The 17,947-nt window shown below is 40.2% G+C and overlaps 1 protein-coding gene across 1 annotated transcript in view; it reads left to right on the top strand.

Moving 5' to 3' along the window:
- The first annotated feature begins 256 nt into the window (after positions 1–256).
- Positions 257–17,947, top strand: part of LOC134575559 (zinc finger protein 737-like) — a 128,743-nt gene continuing 111,052 nt past the window's right edge. Inside the window, exons 1-4 of the mRNA XM_063434855.1 lie at positions 257–339; positions 3,648–3,813; positions 8,074–8,262; positions 8,356–8,479. Coding sequence (XP_063290925.1) covers positions 3,736–3,813; positions 8,074–8,262; positions 8,356–8,479 — 391 coding nt within the window. The 5' untranslated portion in view covers positions 257–339; positions 3,648–3,735. The remainder of the gene's footprint in view (positions 340–3,647; positions 3,814–8,073; positions 8,263–8,355; positions 8,480–17,947) is intronic.

Here is a 17,947-nt window from a genome sequence, read left to right as displayed (position 1 = left end):
TATTCGAGGTATAAACAAAATAACCCTGCGATTCCCAAGTTGTATGACGCAATGACATATTAAATATTGACATCAATACAAAGTATAGCGCTATATATATATATATATATTTTTTTTTTGTTATTTTTTTTTCCCATACAACATATCTGGGCAGAGAATGGTGAAAATACTTGAAGCGCAACCTTACAGAGAGAATGCGAATCCAACACCCGGAATTAAAATGTATCCGGCCACGGGAAGTGAAACGCAACGATGTCAAGAATATTTCCGGTTAATAGTTTCCGGCTACATTACGTTACTTTCCGTGGGGCATCTTACTGCGGATTGTTTGCACCCCAGGTCGGTAAAGCTATTTAATTCGTATACGTAGTTATGGAAACTAGTCAGCTTCCCAAACTACCAGTCCGGATGAATTGCTTAGACGTAAGAGAAACGTAGTGTTCTATGGCTCAAGTGCCACTGGTTTGTTAATGAACTAGATCAAACATACTTTTTGAAGGTGAGGGACACTAATTAAAGCAGAAAAGAAACTACATATACGGGTTTCAAGATTGCTGATTCCAATTGCATAATATTTGTTAAATGGTCCTCTAAAATATAACCTGGGGTATTCTAAATATAGAAATCTAATTTTAGACTAATATTACTGTACTCTAGTATGGAAGGTATCTCTGGTAATCGAAAAGCAATAGTTCGTAGATGTCAATGGGTACGCCGTTGTTTGTTTTTTAATAATAGATTTAACTTTATCTCTTGTTGTAGAATCACGTCTTTTTTATGTCAAACTTCTGCACAAATTCAATTTGTGTGAATTATTGAACTGTTAGCATACACTTAACTCTTCACATGGAAATCTTTCCTTTGCCCCTGGATTTATGTGTTATGCTTGTGTTGCATAATTTATTTATAACAAACATTTATTTATTTTTCATTGCATGCAAATGACAACTGAAATTACTATCTTGAATGCCAAAACATTTTTGCAACAGCTAAAGATCCGAGAAACAATGAAATGGAAACGTTTTAGTTTTTTATATATATATATATATATATTGTAAATGATTTAGTACATTATTGAAAATGATTCACAATAAGGATAAGGGGTCCAGTACATTATTAATGTTACTGATAATGTCTATTTAAATGTCCCTGCACAACTTATTGGCTGCTCTTTACAACCATCAATATAGATATTTAAAGGCAGAAAAGGTGGGTTTATGCCTCAACTAGGTTGAATTTCAACTCATCAGGGCTAAATTTTCACTTGCCAGTGGCAAGCAGATGACTGAAAGTTTAAGCCCTTGTTTATTGATTAAAGGAACAACTTTGCAAAGACTTCTCTTTGAGCTGCATTGAGGGGTCTGGGAATGGACAGCCACAAAAAGTATGGGCTGGAGAATAGGGAGAGGGCTTTTGCAAGTGTTTTTTAATAAACCCCCAATAAAAAAAATACACAATTAAATGCATCCATGTTTTCATTGTTGTTGTGTCTATTAAACAGTTAAACTTTTTTTTTTTTTTTTTTTTTTTATCTGGCCAGTGGAGTATTTCTTTACATTTGCCTAACGAGGTACTCTAAGCAACATAACCATCACATCTTCATGTTATGCTCTGTAAAGTCATCAGGTGAAATCTCTGTTCACATCAAACCATTTAAGAATGATGTCCTAAAACCACGCATCTTGTCTGAATTAATAATGCAGTATTAACACTGACACGTGATCAAAGTTGTTTTTGTCCAACTATAACATTCTATTGGCAAAAATCTATCAAATTATTTGTATATATACACACACTGAACAAATTATAAACGCAACACTTTTTTTTTTGCCCCCATTTTTGATGAGCTGAACTCAAAGATATAAGACTTTTTCTATGTACACAAAAGGCTTATTTTTCTCAAATATTGTTCTCCTTTGCCGAGATAATCCATATACCTCACAGGTGTGGCATTTCAAGATGCTGATTAAACAGCATGCTTATTGCATTCTAAAATGTGCAGTTTTACTGTATTGGAGTGGTCCAGGGGGGTCTGAAAACCAAGTATCTGGTGTGACAACCATTTGCCTCACGCAGTGCAACATCTCCTTCGCATAGAGTTGATCAGGTTGTTTATTGTGACCTGTGGAATGTTGGCCCACTCCTCTTCAATGGCTGTGCAAAGTTGCTGGATATTGGCAGGACCTAGAACAGGCTGTCGTATATGCTATCCAGAGCAGCCCAAACATGCTCAATTGGTGACATGTCCGGTGAGTAGGCTGGCCATGCAAGAACTGGGATCGGGCCATGTATTATGAGCTGCAACATGAGGTGATGGCCGTGGATGAATAGCACTAATAGGCCTCAGGATCTCGTCACGGTATCTCTGTGCATTCAAAATGCCATCAATAAAATGCAACTGTGTTTGTTGTCCATAACATACACCTGCCCATGCCATAACCCCACCTCCACCAAACGGGTCATTCAATCCACAACGTTGACATCAGCAAACTTCTCACCCACACAACGCCATACACGCTGTCTGCCATCTGCCCTGTACAGTGAAAACCGGGATTCACGTGTGAAGAGAACACCTCTCCAAGGTGCCAGATGCCATCGAATGTGAGCTTTTGCCTACTCAAGTCGGTTACGACAAAGAACTGCAGGCAGGTCGAGACCCCGATAAGGACGACGAGTATGCAGACGAGCAAACCGATTGTTGCAGCAGTTGTTCGGGTGGCTGGTCTCAGACGTTCTTGGAGGTGAAGATGCTGGATGTGGAGGTCCTGGGCTGGTGTGGTTACACATGGTCTTAAACGCCTTTGGAGACGGCTTCGGGTAGAGAAATTAACATTTAATTCACAGGCAATAGTTCTGGTGGATATTCCTGCAGTCAGCATGACAATTGCACGCTCCCTCAAAACTTGCAATCTGTGGCATTGTGCTGTGTGATAATAATCTTTGCAATAATCATGCTGTCTAATCAGGATCTTCATATGCCACACCTGTGAGGTGGATGGATTATCTCGGCCAAGGAGAAGTGTTCACTAACATAGATTTAGACAGATTTGTGAACAATATTTGAGAGAAATAAGCCTTTTGTGTACATAAAAAGAGTCTAAGATCTTTGAGTTCGGCTCATGAAAAATGGGGGAAAAACAAAAGTGTTGCGTTTATAATTTTGTTCAGTGTGTAAGTATGTGTGTGTATATATAATGTTGTAGGTATTAGATTAATTGCCCCCTCCCTCATTATTATTAGAGGTGAGTAGGCAGAGATATTTATTGGAATGGTTGCTAGAGGCATGGGGTCCCCTAGCCACCTGGTAGGTACTTATTTTGGTAGGGGTAACGGTCAGGCTAGGCATGCCCACCTGTCTTTTATATTCAATCATATTGGGGGGAAATAAATGTCCAAGGTCCCTCCTTATTTGTTGCCAGCAGGCAAATAGAAACAAAACCTTTGTCAACAACTTTTTGCTGTAAAAAATTACAAGGCCATCGCTTGATACAAGTAGGTATGTGATTTCTGACAGGATCTCTCAAAGCTCTGTATGTTTGAGCCAGTGCGGACCAGTGGTTTTATGCATATGTTAGTTGCAATAATTTTTTTTTTATTGCCCCCAAACATGTATACATTTACAGATGTTTCTTATTTTTTAATTTTAGGTTAATTTTGACTGTACACTGCTGAATAAAAATCAAACGCACTTCAAAAGGATAGAGCTCTGTAAAGCATCTAGTTAACCTACTGATAATGAATAAAGACAATTATTGGATGATTGAAAAGATTCTGAATCTTACTCTGGAGATTATCTTCGTACTGACTGGAGAGGTGAGGGTTTCATTGTTTCTTTTAAACACAAGACAAAAGGAGTAGGTGCTTTGTCCTCTTGTAGGCTGTACAAATTCCCAGTGTCCCGGTAACCCGACCGATTTGCTCCCGCTAGTTCCCGTCCTTCAGCCGATCAGGAACTCTTACATAGTTAGGGGACTTAGCTCTATGCGCTCCCAGGCAGAGACGACACTCAGCCCGGGAAGCTCTTAGTCCTTACAAGGACTTTTCCCCTTTGCATCCCCTGCAAGCTGGAACAGCAGACACAGGGGTTAAATCTTCCTTCCCTCGAATAACAGGACAACACACAGTTTTGGAGGTTTAAGTACTGAACTCTATTTTATTGCAAACAGGCTTCTTTTATGCACAGACCCCCACAGAGGGTCTCCAGTCAACATAACACAATCCCAGGCAGGAGGGGGCTGGGTTACAGATAACCATCTCCTGCTCTGGGAGATACCAACAGGGTTACACCTTAAGATATATTAAATACAGGGGTGTGGTAAGCTTTGGGGCTCAGCGCCCTGGGAAGGGAAGGGGTTACACAGGTAAAACATATATCGTTAGATAGCCGGGGTCCCATCTGGGATACCTGCAAATAGCGGGGTAATCGGGTGTACAGAGCCCGAGATACCAACGTGTAAAGTCTGGGGCTCGAGGCTCTGTACATCCTCAAAATCAGTTCCACAGCGTCGCTTGGTTTGGTCCGGTGAATTCAAACTTCGCGCCAAAACCAAGCAACAGCCAATCCGCTGAAATGCGCGGAGGAGAGGAGTTTTGACCCCCAATCAGGATGCGAATGCTCCTCCTGGTGGGCGTTCGGTGATACGAACCAGCGGCCACCCAGGGGAAGCACGCGCCGCTTGTTCCCTTGTGGTCTGCGGTTTTCACACCTTGTTAACGAGGTGTGAACATTCTAACCACGCATTCTAAATGGAGTATCGGGGTGGTCCGCCCCTGCCTGGTTGAAAAGTAGAATGCATTGTACAGTGTAAAAATACAAGGGGGAACACACATTCAACAAGGGAAAATCATAAGAATACACATTGGGGACACAAAATGCAAAACCAAAACATCTGAATATTCAGTGGGCATGGCACATAGTGGCAGTGTCCCGCCACAACCTGTAATAAGCAATATGTTTGTTTTATGTACACAAGCGAAGTATGGATGTTGAAAACAGTTTGACAGAAAACCAAGGAACAATGCAAAAAAGATTCACAACACCATAACCACTACAATGAGCTGTAATGGTTATGGTGTTTAGAGTGTCTTTGTTTACATGAACACCAAGGTGAGGATGAAATAGGGGGCTTTCAATCTTGTTTTTTTTTTTTCCTTACAGATTATATTGCATAACTCAAGGGGTGTGGAAATTAAGAGAACAAATATATACTTGTTCTGGTTAAAGTAATAACCCAATCCACTTCTCCTGACACACAAAATAGTTTTAATTAGGAATACTGAAGATCCTACCAAGAGCGTCTCTCCCTTTCTTCAGGCAGCCTGCATATAGTGTGTGTGTGTGTGTTTAGCGTTGTCTGTGTGTGATGTTTTTATGCGATGTAATGTGTGGTAGATTTGTTGGTTGTGTGCAAAGAATCTGTGTATTGTGTTGGAGTGTAGACTTTTTGTGTAATGTTGGGGCAATGTAGATTGTGTGTAATATATGGGGAGTAGCTGGGGGTGTGTGTTAAGTGCTCTGTGTCCCATCCCCCTCTTACATTTCTTGCCTGGCGGTGGGATATGATCCCTGGTAGTCCAGCGAGGGATCAAATATCCCGGTAGTTCAGCAGGAGTTAAAATTCTGTGGTAGTCCATCGGGGGTTCATATTCCCTGGTGAACCAGTGAGGGTTCAGATTCACTGGTGATCCAGCTGGGGTTTAAATTCCATGGTGGTCCAGCAAAGATTAAAATTCTCTGGTTGTCCAGCAGGAGTTAAAATTCCAGAACAGCAGCATACAGATTGCAAATGCTGCTAAGCCTTTTGTTGTCCCCCAGCCAAGAGGAGGAGGAGATGGACACATATTAGGCCAATATAACTGAGCTGTAAAATAAGCGGAGTTGTATACAATTTACTATTTTGGCTTTGTTGGCTTGTCTAAATATAGGAGTCTGTTTTGTAAGGCATGTCAGTGTGTGAGAATTCAGGAGTGTGTAATTGCTTTTTCAGCTCAATTATCTCCAAGCGAAAAATATACTTTTTACTCAATTTTTATAACATCAAAACTATACATTTGATTCCAATACAATTTACATTTTCAGAACAAGCATAATTAGGGGACAAACATATTAAAAAATCGTACGAATGGGTTCAGAGGTTCGGGAGATAGCTGGAAGTCCCATCAATGCCCGGTCGCACAGGAGGCTCCTGCCCAAAATAGTTCCATGCGTTAGCTGGTGCGGCCTTTTCGTACAGTTAAAATACCAACCAGTCATGCTTTTTATTGTTCGTGAGTTTGCTGGTCGTGTGCCGTCTTGTTCATATAAATCTGTGCAAAACTAAGTGGTCCTGGAAGTCTCAGCGGTGTTCGGGAGTTTGAGTGTCCAAAAATAGTTCCAGACACTCGACGACCAAACACCGCTGGATGCGCTCGACAAAACAAGATGGCCGCCGCCACTTGTTCGTACATACGAATCGACGGCCACCCAGTAAACCACTTAGAACGTTTTCGGTTTGCGGTCTGGCACAGAGTCAAGGAGTTAATTGCGATTGGGCTGGGTGGTCTCTGGTTCGGTAGTTTGTTCGTTTATACGAATTAGTTAGCAGTGTCATTCGTTTTCCCATTTGTATGTGAAATATAACAACAGTAACAAATCCAGTGCTTATAATGTTTCAAATCTGTTGGCCAGGCAATACTTGGGGGTCTGTTACACCCATTATTACCTTTAGATTATAAACGCATGAGGTATCTTTATAACAGTACTGTGTTTCCTAGATTGTAAGTTCACAAATGGTGTCTTCTGTTCCTTTTGCATCAGCACGTGTTCATCATTTGTCTGTTTCCTCTATTGTACAGCACAGCAGAATATGTTTTACACTTTATACCAAATAATAATAATTAAGCTTTATACATTGTGGAGCACCTTCACAGTGTTTGATAAATCCCACCCCTGCCTAGAAAGAAAAAATAAATAAATCTTAAACTAAACTAGTGCTACCAAGTGAAAAAGTGATAAAAACAATAAATAGTTTGAAGCGCATTTCGGTGTCAGCAGTCATCCGGAGCAGTGATCCTTTTTAACTTGGTAGCACTTATATGAACTAGGTAATAGGGGGTAATATAGGGACAGACTCTTTGAGTTATTGTGCTGATACCGGAGAAACTGACGGAAGCCAAGCACAGAGAGATGGACACAGGTTTCTTCAGGAAGGAAGAGATCTTTATTCGATTCACCGACCGGGACTCAGAGGGACTAATGTCACCAAAAACAGCTAAAATCTGAGCCCCGATCGTACAGTGTAGGTCCCTTATATAGACATATAGCTCCTCCTATAATCAGTTCCACCTACACTTACTCTTACCCAATCAACAGAACAAAGACTAACTTCCTGTTTGACCACATGGCTTGCCCAGCACAATGGAGGAGGGGAATACTCGTATATCCTGTATTCCTGCACATACTCCGTACACTACTGATTGTATCGTTGCCACGTGCAACCAACCGACCGACACATCAGCATATGCACGTGCACATACCACGTGGCAATCTCGGCCTACTAAATTTATTTTTACCGAGATTCCACCACAGTGCTTTGTGTTCTTGGGGGATTGCCCCCTCCACAATTTCCCGGTATTTTTACCTCTTTGTGTGTGTTTTTATGCTGGGGTAGAATCTGGCTCAAGCTTGGATTACTCTAACTATTTAGTTAGTTTTCTTGCTTTGGGAATTTGTTTATATATACCCAGTCAACTACCTGCAATATTTGTTTTTTAGTCTCTTCCTACTATTTGTTATTCTTACGTTAACTGTTTTTTTTTTTTTTTTCTATTATCCCTAGAATCATTAAAGGTAGGGTTTCGTTTCCTTACTACTCTCATTCTCCCATTTAGAACTTTTTAGTCAATTTCTGTTTGTTCATGAGACATATTGGTTGGTAGTTGGGGGGTGGGGGGGGGGGACGACTTTGCTATTTCTAGTGCAATGGTAACTTTGCTATTCTGCCAGCAGCAAACTGCCTGGAATGTAGTATCCAAGAATATGTGGACATTTTATCTCCCCATGACATCAAATCTAAGTTAATATCTGTATTTTAGGATTATATTGTTGTGAAGAAGTCTGATGTCCATGTTGCAAATAACAGCAGTGCACGTGTTACAAAAGGTATCTGTAGGACCCAGAGCCCCAATAAAGAGTCTACATCTCATTTTCTGTTACATGACAAAATCAATGACAAGAAGATCCAGGAACTGGCCAACATGATCATTGACCTGCTGAATGGAGAGGTAAGGGCTCTTCGAAATGTACATTATATTGTAAAAGATGAGAGAAAACTAGTGGGTGTCCCTAGGTTGTAATTGTGTCACTATCTGTGCCAGGTATCTGTAAGATGTGAGGATGTTGCCCTATTTTTTTCTGTGGAGGAGTGGAAATATATAGAAGGACACAAGGATCATTACAAAGATGTCATGATTGAGGATGACCAACCGTATGCCTTATTCGGTAAGAAACAATTGAAACCTTTGTGTACTTTTGTGTACTTTTTGCGGGGCACTAAAGGGAAAAAAACAACAAAAAACAGGGTCTTAAATGAAACTGTTCCACTGGATCCAGGACTGTTGGGAGGTGTGTTCTCTATACAATTCTGAAGGTAACAAAATGAAACATATATATATATATATAAAACATGTTTTAAAAACTAATAAAATCTGTCAACACCCCATTTAAGCATGTTCAGGTGAGTGCAACCATCCCCCATGTTTCATATATATATATATATATATATATATATATATATATATATATATATATATATATATATATATATTGGGAGTCTAGCCAACTCCTTTGGTTTTGTTAGGCTCCCTGTTACAGGTGCCTCATCTCAGGTCCCTATTTAGCCTTGTACTGCAGAGAGCCTCAGATGGAATTTTTTCCCAAGTAAGTGGGTTAATCTCATAAGAGCAGACATTAGGCTGTGAGAGTAGGACCTGCCAAAGATGGGGTACATTGACGTTGTGGCAGGCTTATGCAATGTATGATCATATAATGTAACTAAATCCCCATTATTATTTTTGCCTAGATTAGGTGTTTTTAAAAAAAAACTTTGAAAAACTAATAAAATCTGTCAACATTGAAGTTGCTGTTTAGTAGATAGGAGAGTGCGCTGGATCTTGTGTATTTTTTATTGTGTGTGTGTGTATATATATATATATATATATATATATATATATATATATATTTACTTTATTTAAGTTCTTAAAGCGAGAGTCTTTCTGTTCCAGGCGCAGCCCCCATATTGGGTGCATTTGTGCAGAATTTCCTTCTCTGTATTTCCAGTTTTGTCTAATTGAGTTAATATCATATCAGGGGATAGCAACAGGACATCGTGGGCAGTATAACCTCCACAGCAAGCTGTAGTGGTTATGTTGCTTTGAACATCTTATTAAAACAATATTTTGAAACGGAGTGGCAGGATATTTGGGAAGCATGCACCAAAACCACCATATGCGTAACACTCCAAGAACAATCTTATAAAACACTATTCCGCTGGTACATGACTCCAGTGAAACAAAAACACATGAGATTGAGCCCTACAGATGATTGCTGGCACTTATGCGGGGGGAAAGGCACATACATACACATGTGGTGGGAATGCCCAATGGTTGCGACATATTGGCGCAGCATAATAGACCTCAGCTCCCAAATCTTACAAAAACGGATGACACTAGACCCATGGGCGTGCCTTTTGTCTAGACCCACAGAGGGCCTCCCAAGACACGAACAAAAACTCCTCAACATGATTTACCTAGCGGCCCGCAGGGCCATAGCACAACGCTGATCATGCCCGGACCTCCCGCAGATATCTCTGGTCAGGACAAAACTACGTGACAACTATCTGATGGATAAACTCACAGCCCAAGTGCGGAACACATTGACCACATTCCACAAGGTGTGGGATCCATGGGAGCAATACGACACATAGAATCATGACTCGGGGCGTGGGGCGGCATCCGCGCGGTACACTTCAGTGGCGGCAACTGGCAACACTACCACTGTAAAAAGTTATATATTGCTTGCCAACACAAAAGAAAAACTCTGGCGGCCACGCACACAAAGTGCACAGTATGTGAATGATGCCTGTACTAACAATACTACTCTGCATTCTGTACTACATGCAAACAAAAACTTGTACGGTTATTTACATACCTATGTCTGCACTATTGTAACAATGCTTGACTGTCGGAACGAAAAATAAAGAATAAAAAAAAAACAAAAAAAAAACAATATTTTGAGTTGCAAAAACAGAAAAGAGGACGTTATAACCTTTTGATTCTTGCCAGGCAGCTTTTTCTTACTGTAATAAATTCCGTTTCTTCTTTGTCTTTTTGCCAGTCGATTGGAATAATTATTTTATGTACATTTCTTGGGTTAGAGGCTCGCAACATTAATATACGTCTATATTAATTAAAAGTACTAATACACAATCTGAGGGTTTCTTACGGTTTATTCTTAGTTACTGATACATAATAAAACAACAAAGGATGTTACATAATCATGGATGTTCAACACCAGATGGTAATTGACTTCTGAAGGGAGAGTTACATTGTTACATAGATGTACAGGAAGAAGAGCCAAGAGCGAGAGAGAAACCTTGTGTCCCTTTGTTCAGTTACTATATAGATGTGCCCATACGCTAGCCAGTTGTGGCTACCATTAAACTGAGATTTGTTTTACCCTTCATGAAGTCTAGGCTCATGTTTGGGGGATTGGAGAGCTATATTCACACTTATAAGAGCAGCCTGCTTCCCTCTCTGGACAAGGAGAGGTCTACCCACTGGAAGCTGGACCCTGGTCTTGGGTCCAGAGTGGGTGGAGGACAGCGAGACCCCAACCAAGCAGCGATGGTTTGTGGGGTTTACGGTTGTTATGGTGTTCCAGTGCAGTGCTTATGGTGCTTATTGTGTACTACAATCTTAACTAAACTTTAATTCAATTCCTCTTGGATTTCTGAACTCGTATATCCAAGGTATTCTTAATGTATATAATTACTTAATATTAATCAGTATAAATTATCCTTCCTTAGTTTTCTTCCTTTAGTTACCATTGTTTGTTTTACTTCACCCTGATATCAACAAATTAGTAATTCTTATGAATCTATGGGATACTATTGAACTCACTCTTTGTAGTAGTAAGTATACATGATCCTTCTTTTATCAACTTCATATTTTATCTACCACTTGTACTTCTCTTCATATGTATAGGACTTAATGTAATAGTTCTCTTCACAATAATATCTTTCGTAATTTTACTCCATACGTTACACATTTATAAGTACTCTCTCTTGGTATTAATATACTCATAACTGATAAATAACTTTTCATTGTCTGTTTTCTTCTTCGTTAATAGTTAGGAATTTATATTCATGTTAGTGTTACTCATGTATTTCTTTTTAAGTCTGTTAATCTTCTGTATTAAATTAACTCTATAGAAGCTTCCATCACAGTTTGCAGGTCAGATGAAGTCTCTTTCCAACAGCCGATGTCCAGTTGTCTAAAGGAATGTTTTCCTAATTTATTGCCACAAGGTTCGGTCATGCTTTACCTACATTAAAACAAAAAACATTCAAACATTCATGACAAAGCACAAGGTCTGCCCCCCCCTCCCCTCCCCCCCTTCTCCCGGGCCAACCACGTCCTACCTAGTCCGCTGACAATGATGCAGGACTGAATGTGGTGTGTATAGTGAAAGTGAATTAGAATGTGTGTAATGGATGTAGTGTTTGTGTGTATTAGATACCGTTTGTGCAGTGAATGCAGAGTGTGTGTTTGTGTAGTGGATGCAGTGTGTATAGTGAACGCAGAATGTGTTTGAGTAGTGGATGTAGTATGTGTACAGTGAGGTAGTGTGTGTTGTGTAGTGGATGTAGTGTTTGTATGTACTAGATAAAATGTGTTTAGTGGATGCAGTGTGTGTCTTAGACGCAGTGTCTGTGTATAGTGAATGCAGAGTGTTTAAATTTGTGGTGGATGTAGTGTGTGTACTGTGAATACAGGATGTTTGTGTAGTGGATGCCGTGTGTTCAGTTAATGCAGAGTTTATGTTAGTGTAGTGAATGCAGATTGTGTGTCAGTATAGTGAATCCAGAGTGTGTGCATAGTTTAGTGAATGCAGAGTGTGTGTTAGTGTGTAGCGGATGCAGAGTGTGTGTTAGTGTGTAGCGGATGCAGAGTGTGTGTTAGTGTGTAGCGGATGCAGAGTGTGTGTTAGTGTAATGTGTAGCGGATGCAGAGTGTGTGTTAGTGTAGTGAATGCAGAGTGTGTTAATGTGTAGCGAATGCAGAGTGTGTGTCAGTGTAGTGCAGTGAGTGTGTTAGTGTGTAGTGTATCCAGAGTGTATGTTGTCTTAGTGTATGCAGTGTGTGTATTGTATTAGTGTATGCAGAGTGTGTGTTGTGTTAGTGTATGCAGAGTGTGTGTTGTGTTAGTGTATGCAGTGTCTGTGTTAGTGTATACAGTGTGTGTGTTGTGTTAGTGTATGCAGTGTGTGTGTAAATGTGCAATCTGGGGGGGTGGGGGGAGGAAGGGGCATTTTCTCATTAATTTTTAATTTTTTTATTGTGTCCAGGGAGGGGGGAGATTCCATCCCTGGTGGTCCACTGGTATGGGGTGCCCCCGGCTCCCTGTTACTGCAGAGGGGGCCCAGCACACAGCTTCTTCTCTCTTTTAATAACTCTTGCGAGACCTGTGGAGCGTTACCATGGTAACCGGGTCTCGCAAGAGTTATTAGAAGAGAGAAGAGGAGAAGCAGTGTGCTGCCTTGGCCCCCTCTGCGGTAACAGGGAGCTGGGGGCCCGCGGCTGCACACATAGCGATATTCCTTGCAAAATATAGTAATCCATTGTCGGTCATGATATTAAAATCTCATTCTCATGAATTAAATCAAAGATTTTAAATCAACCCCAGAAGTAACAAGGACTTAATCCTTTGTTTTCCCTTCTGTAAAATGATGGAGTTACTCTATATTTGCTCACACCAAATATAACATACATTGCTTGTTCCTAACAACTGCTACGTTACTGTATTTCATCCTGCCATACTTGCAACCTTGATGTACATATTTTTTTTTATATTTATTTTACCTTATTCTTCTCTATAACACACATAAAAACAATGAAAAAACAGTTCAGACTAACAATTCAGTAAAACAACAAACTAACATAGATCTCTATTCTTGTGCTGTATTTAACTCTGAAATCAGTCTGGCACACATATCCATGCTCATTCTCTAAACTGATCATGTCTTGTGAAGTTATCTGATTCTTATAACTTTCTGTGTTACACTGCATTGCTTGTTTGTCTCCTAATTTCGCTTTAGCAAAAATTGATCTTATTTGTCTGATTATCAGTTTACAAGGAGGCCTTTATGGATTTATCACTACATGTATTTCCTCTTTGCAATTTTTCAATCAACAAAATGAATTTCTCATTTCTATTTGATTTGATATTGTGGATAAAATATCTGCAAGACCTTAAAAATGTTTTTTATTGCACCAAAAACAAATAACTTTAGGAGTTATATTCTGCCTTTGATTGTTAATTCTGCAGTTTTTAGTTGATAAAATTGGGAGCGGCTCAGCTGTTTGTATCGCTCTTTTACAAGGAGGAGGAGGAGGCTTCTTTCTCTGCCTAATTCCACAATCCATTTTAACACCTTCATTTCTGGACACCCTCCTTAATTTATCTAAGAACAAGCAACTTCTCTCAAAGTTCTTTTTTCTTTAGCAATTACAATTGCAGCTGAATCTATATCTTGATTTTTTTTTTTTTTTACAAATTCATTAATTAACTGATCTTCAGTAAAATTAGTCTATGTGCACTTTCAAATTTTACAAGAAAACCAAATATATCCTCATCATTGTCAGTTTTAGTTTTTCCAACATCTCAGTGTCTGCAAAATCATTCCCTGTTGTTAATTTTATTAATTGTGTTAATCAGTCTTGCTTATTTCCATATATTATTTCATCATTGTCCTCAAATCTGTTATATGTTATACAGATTTTCAGGCCAGAGGCACCCCCCCTGGACCTGATTGAACACAGGGACACAAGGAACATAAGCCAGTGGGAACAATAATTATTACTGTAACACTCGCACATACAGTCAGCAAGCCCTCCCCTATGCCTGTGATATAATTAATAAAGCTAATGGAATAACTTAATTATCCACAGGCAGAAAGTACCCATTTTTACCCAAAGTGCAGAAACACCCCAAAATCCCAACATATTCCCATAAATCCTAAATCCTGGATAGCCCTGATCTGGGTTAACAACATATCCAAAAATCACCCAGATCAGAACAGGGATTCAAAAGTTCCACGAAAGTCTCTTTTGACCGACCGCATGCATGATTTCATGCCCAAAACATTTTCAGAGAATTTGGCTGTAAGGAATAGTGAGTGCGCTTACAATAGAAAAGAGAATTTGGCTGTGTGTCCGGTCTATTTCCAATACTAAGTTCAGTTCGAATGTACGAATGAGGGCCGTTTGTGCAAATAACCAATGTTAAAGTGGCGTTTGAATTGTCGAACGCCGATTTGACTCCCGTCGAAGTTCCAGAGAAGGTAAAGTTTGGCGGTGTTCGTACTGTTGCGTGTCCGATTTGAGTTCCATGAACTCAACGACAAAACACAGCTGAACACGTTCGACTGAACAAGGTGGCCGCCGCCACGTGTTCCTCTATATGAACGGTGACCACCCAGCCGTTCATCAATTTAGCTGCGGCTTAACTCCCAGCCTGGGAGGTAAAGTGGCTCTACACTCCACTTGTGTGTGGTCCGGCTGTTCGGTTGTTCGAAGTTCCACTTCGACCACTTCAAAAGTTTAAAGAACAATTGTTTAAAATCCCAAACAGGCATCAATAGTGTCTTTAACCACAAAGGGGCCAAAGGGGCCATAGTCACAGGGTAAGAGGCTGGTAATCAGGCCCCTCCAAAAGCCAGTGGTGAAGTGTAATTCGTCACAAACTCTATCCTCTAATTTACAGACTGTTCTGACAATCTCTCAAAATTATAGCATGTACTCTGTGTTTCATTTAAGTCTGATTTGTCTTCTGTTGACCCATTCAAATCTATTTCTTTTTCTGCTGATTTTCTTGACATGCATCTCATTTACAAATCAATGCATTGTAAGTATAGACTAGTTTCCTAACATTTCTGATATTTGTTTTTTCTTATTAACAAACCATTTCTTGGCAACTTCACTATTGGCAATGTTACATTGTGTGTGTATAAAGATTGCCACAAAACAGCATATGAATAGCTATTAATTGCTAACTACAATTTTCTCTGCAATATCATTTATGAATTCCATGTTACTCACCAGATCAGTTATTTCTGTTTATTTTGTTGCTTCATTCACAAAGCTGCGCAGTTCTGAACTTGGATCTGGAAACGTACCAATCTCTGTCATGTGCTTACTTCTAGAATTCACGTTGTAGTCTTGTACAGTCTTTCTTTTTCTTACAACACACAATTCTTCACACAGTTCTTTTTCTGTGCAAATATTCTTAGTCTGTGTGACATATTCTAAATTCTTTTTTTGTTTTCCCGGTTCCAAAACTCAGTTTTGTAACTCGATTCTTCTATCTCTTCCCCGTGGAAGTGGGAACAAAACTTGAATAGAAGACTGGCCAAATTGGAATAATTATTGTATGTATATTTCTTGGATTAGAGGCTCACGACATTAATATATGTCTATATTAATTAAAAGTACTGTAACGGATCACCTGGCACCCCGACTGGGCACCTCCACCAACAAATGCTTCCTAGCTCACGCTGAGGACCATAAGCACCGCACCGGACACCACAGGCACTGCAGACTCCACAACCGCCGTAGCTTAACTGGAATCTCGCCGTCTTCCTTCCACCCTGGACCAACCTCCTACATCCAGGACCGTATAGGAAAGACCTCTCCTAGGACCGACCGGGAACAACAAGGTTTTCATGCCGAAAATAGTTCCAGGGCATTTGCGGGTAAGTCCCCCTGAAGTCTATTCGCGGTTTTGGTCCATGCGAACAAGATGTCCGCCACCACGTGTTCGAATATCGAATGGCGGCCACTTCGACTGTTCGGGAGTTCGAAGAACCATTGTTTAAAGTCCCAATAGCCACAAATAGGTTCTCTCAACCACAATAAATTAAAGGGGCCATAGTCACAGGGTAAAAGGCTGGCAAGTAGTCCCCTCCAAAACCCAATGGCGCAGTTGTTTTCGTACTAATACACAATCTGACTTAAGGTTTCTTACTGTTTATTCTCAGTTACTTATACATAATAAAACAACAAAGGATGTTACATGATCATGGATGTTAAACAGCAGATGGTAATTGCTGTACTCCTGAAGGGAGAGTTTAATCGTTACATAGCTGTACTGGAAGAAGAGCCAAGAGCGAGAGAGAAACCTTGTGTCCCTTTGTTCAGTTACTATATAGATGTGCCCATATTGACGTCAGACTATAACTCTAGCCATATAAGGACAAGACCCCCAATCCACATTCCAGAGTTCTCAGACAAAGCAAATCTTGTGACTTATTGATACCATCTGTTACTTATGTCAATCCAGACATCCATACATAATCAATAGAAACATACAAATGCAAATGCTTGATCAAAGTGATGTGATGTGTTTAGAGAAATTGTAAAGCTGTGATGTAATTTTGTAACGGACCGTTTCACTTACAAGAGGATAAAACCCAGTTTAGGCGATATCCCCCTTTTCCATAGACCAGCAGCTACAGCAATCACCAAGCTCCCAAACTGCAAACTGTACGAATTCTGGAAACTCCCGAACTGGAAACACACGAACCCTGGAATCAGCCGAACAGGAAAAGCATACAATCCGCTTACACTCCTGGCAGTCAGCATACAATCCAATTCCCCAAAAACGAGACGACACATCGGTTTGAGGGTCAAGCAGAATCTCAGGTCTGGAACACCCAGCCTGCTTTTTATTACAATTGTGCACATACAGGACACACCCAGGGGGAGGCATAAAACAACCAATCAAGTAACAGTACAACCCACACATCCCCTTCCCTCAGATAAGCAATTAACATAATTATTACATACAGTAAAAATACAGTTTCCACACATACTCTGTAACTTTAAAACCATACATCACATTCACATAAAAATACATATCCACAATCAATCCATTCAGGGGAACAACATATTAAAAAATGGCATGAATCCGACCAGGGGTTCAAAAGTTAGTAAAAGTATGTTTTGTTCCCCCTGGCTGGCAGTATTTTAATCTGGCTCAAACAGGAAAAGTAAAACATCCCCACAATGCATCCTGGCTTCCTCCCTTCTGCCCTGGAGATAATTGGAGAAGTAATCCAATTATCTCCCAGGTCAAAGACAAAACTCCATTACACATGTGGGGACCTAAATACAGGATTATGTTTTAAAATATATAAAGTCACTTTTATTACACCAAACACAGACATGTAACACATCCCCAGATAGCTCAGGTCTGCGTGCACATTATTAGGTGAATGGCACGCAGACCACACAAATACAGTTTAATTGCCATGGAGCCAAAGTCTTTCCCGCTGTCTTTCATTATATGAATAGGCTCCATGGCATATCTATCTGGGGGTATCACTGCTCACACAGGGCAAGTACCGAATGGCCCCACTGTGTTTAAAGGGCCAGAATGAGTGACATGCACTCTGTTAGGGCCGAATACGTTTTTTAAAAGGGCACAATCTCCCAGGGCCATAGTCTAAAGGCAGCAGGCGAGCAACCAGGCTCCTCCAGTTCACAGTGGCGAGGTTGGCTTTGCCACAAATTTTATTTGAGAAATTAAGTGTATACCTTCACATTAACCCCTTAAGGACCAAATTTCTGGAATAAACCGGAATCATGACATGTCACACATGTCATTTGTCCTTAAGAACTAAGATTTTTA

Source organism: Pelobates fuscus, chromosome 10, assembly GCF_036172605.1.
Source record: "Pelobates fuscus isolate aPelFus1 chromosome 10, aPelFus1.pri, whole genome shotgun sequence".
NCBI classification, from domain to species: domain Eukaryota; kingdom Metazoa; phylum Chordata; class Amphibia; order Anura; family Pelobatidae; genus Pelobates; species Pelobates fuscus.
Note: the sequence above shows the minus strand (reverse complement) of the source record. Positions and strands in the feature narration are given on the sequence as shown.